At 36.3% G+C, this 1,675-nt stretch overlaps 1 protein-coding gene across 1 annotated transcript; it reads right to left on the bottom strand.

Moving 5' to 3' along the window:
• Positions 1 to 229: 229 nt before the first annotated feature.
• Positions 230 to 595, bottom strand: LOC120084779. The gene has a single exon (XM_039040600.1). It carries the CDS (start codon positions 593 to 595, stop codon positions 230 to 232), a length of 366 nt encoding a protein of 121 aa, XP_038896528.1.
• Between the last annotated feature and the right edge of the window lie 1,080 nt (positions 596 to 1,675).

Raw genomic sequence — 1,675 nt, 5'->3', positions numbered from 1 at the left:
TTTAGTTTCATCATAGACTGATATGTCTGTAACTCGTTCAACAATGTGGTCAGATTATAAGTAATTTTGTTCATAAAAACATTGGTTTTGAATGGCAGATAATTCTCTAGGAGAGATTCCAATATCATACTTACTTGGCTTGTTTCATCTATCATTGCCCCATGAGCCTCAGCAACATTAAAATGGACTATCATATCGAGAACATGTTCTCTAACATTGGTTCCATCTTTCATGCGAGTAATGTAGACATACTTAATGGCTTCATGTCGAATAGAGGACGACAGTTCCCGGACATCTCTTGAAGCGACCCCATTATCTCACGGGCAGTGGGCATATCCTCATGTTTCTTATTAAGTACATCAGATATTCTTGCTAAGATGTAGGCCCGAGCTTTCTCATTAGCCCTTACCCACCTATCATAGATGTCCCGAACATTTTGGTTCGCTGTTGTACTGGGAACCGGAGGACATTCCTCCGTCAACACAAACCTCAAATCATCCACAACTAACATTGTATTGATGTTGGATTTCCAGTTGGAATATCCTTCACCATTAAATTTATCGGAAGCTGGCAATTGTATGATTGAATTTGACATTGCTGAAACAATTTAAAAAAATTCTATTAAATACTTATGCATCTAAATCCAATTTTAGCAAAATAATAAAGTACCCAATAAATCTTTATCTATTTGCAATGATACTTTAGTGATTTAGAATAATTGCTACCGATGGGCAGTCAAGAATTCCTTCACTGAAGCAAGACAATTCTTGACCAAATACTATATTAGAATAACTGTTTACTCCTATAGTTCTTTCGGTTATCATTTTCGATCAAGATCTTTACTAACAATTACTTGTAAGTGTGACCCACCATTTTCAGATCTTACAGAATGGTATGAATATGCCCCTGAAATAGAAGACAATACACAAGACTGAACTATAAGACCCTATTCATTTTACTGAAGCCTGGGTTGTTCTGAATCCTATGTTAGAACCCTTCGAGGGGAACGCCATGGTTAACAACTAGCTAGTGCCTCCTAAAAACGACAGCAGGCGCAACATAGGAATCTCACGATTCAAACTAATGGAGGAGACTGTAGGACAATGTTGACACATTCCCTTCACTCACTTACTATGAACTACTTCCCTCATTCACCTTGTTATTGACCTATGCAAACACTTTTCGAATGGAGTAGTCGAGGTAAAAGCGACACGAAGCTGAGCATGGATCTCACGGTGTGAACTCTTAAGGACGTGAGAGCTAATAACTATATATCGAATATATTGTTAATCTCTCACTGAAGTGTTCTATATGTTTGGGTATGTATTTACTTAGGCACAAAATGGCTTAATTTAAATAACCTAAGTCTATATCATTTTATCCAAGTATAATGATTATATTTGGATATATCCCTACGATGTCTAAGTGTTTAAACCAATGTTAAATCTTACATCGCTCATGTATGCTCATAAAACCGATTAACAACACTCAATAATTCAGGTATATCCCCAGGTAGGAGGTGTTCCATAGACCGTCAACTTAAGTATCTCCAGTCTTAGACAGGATTATATATCGGTTGAGTTTGTAACCTGAGTTTTACAAGTTTTAACGATCTTTAACTATTAAAATGAGTGTTAACCTATGTGAGCATGCAACTATTCTTTGTTATAAATTT

The sequence above is a fragment of the Benincasa hispida genome, chromosome 9 (genome assembly GCF_009727055.1).
Source record: "Benincasa hispida cultivar B227 chromosome 9, ASM972705v1, whole genome shotgun sequence".
NCBI lineage: Eukaryota > Viridiplantae > Streptophyta > Magnoliopsida > Cucurbitales > Cucurbitaceae > Benincasa > Benincasa hispida.
This window is presented reverse-complemented; position numbering and strand designations above follow the sequence as displayed.

Coding starts and splice junctions, on each gene's coding strand:
- LOC120084779 (XM_039040600.1), bottom strand. CDS start 595: ATGTCAAATTCAATCATACAATTGCCAGCTTCCGATAAATTTAATGGT.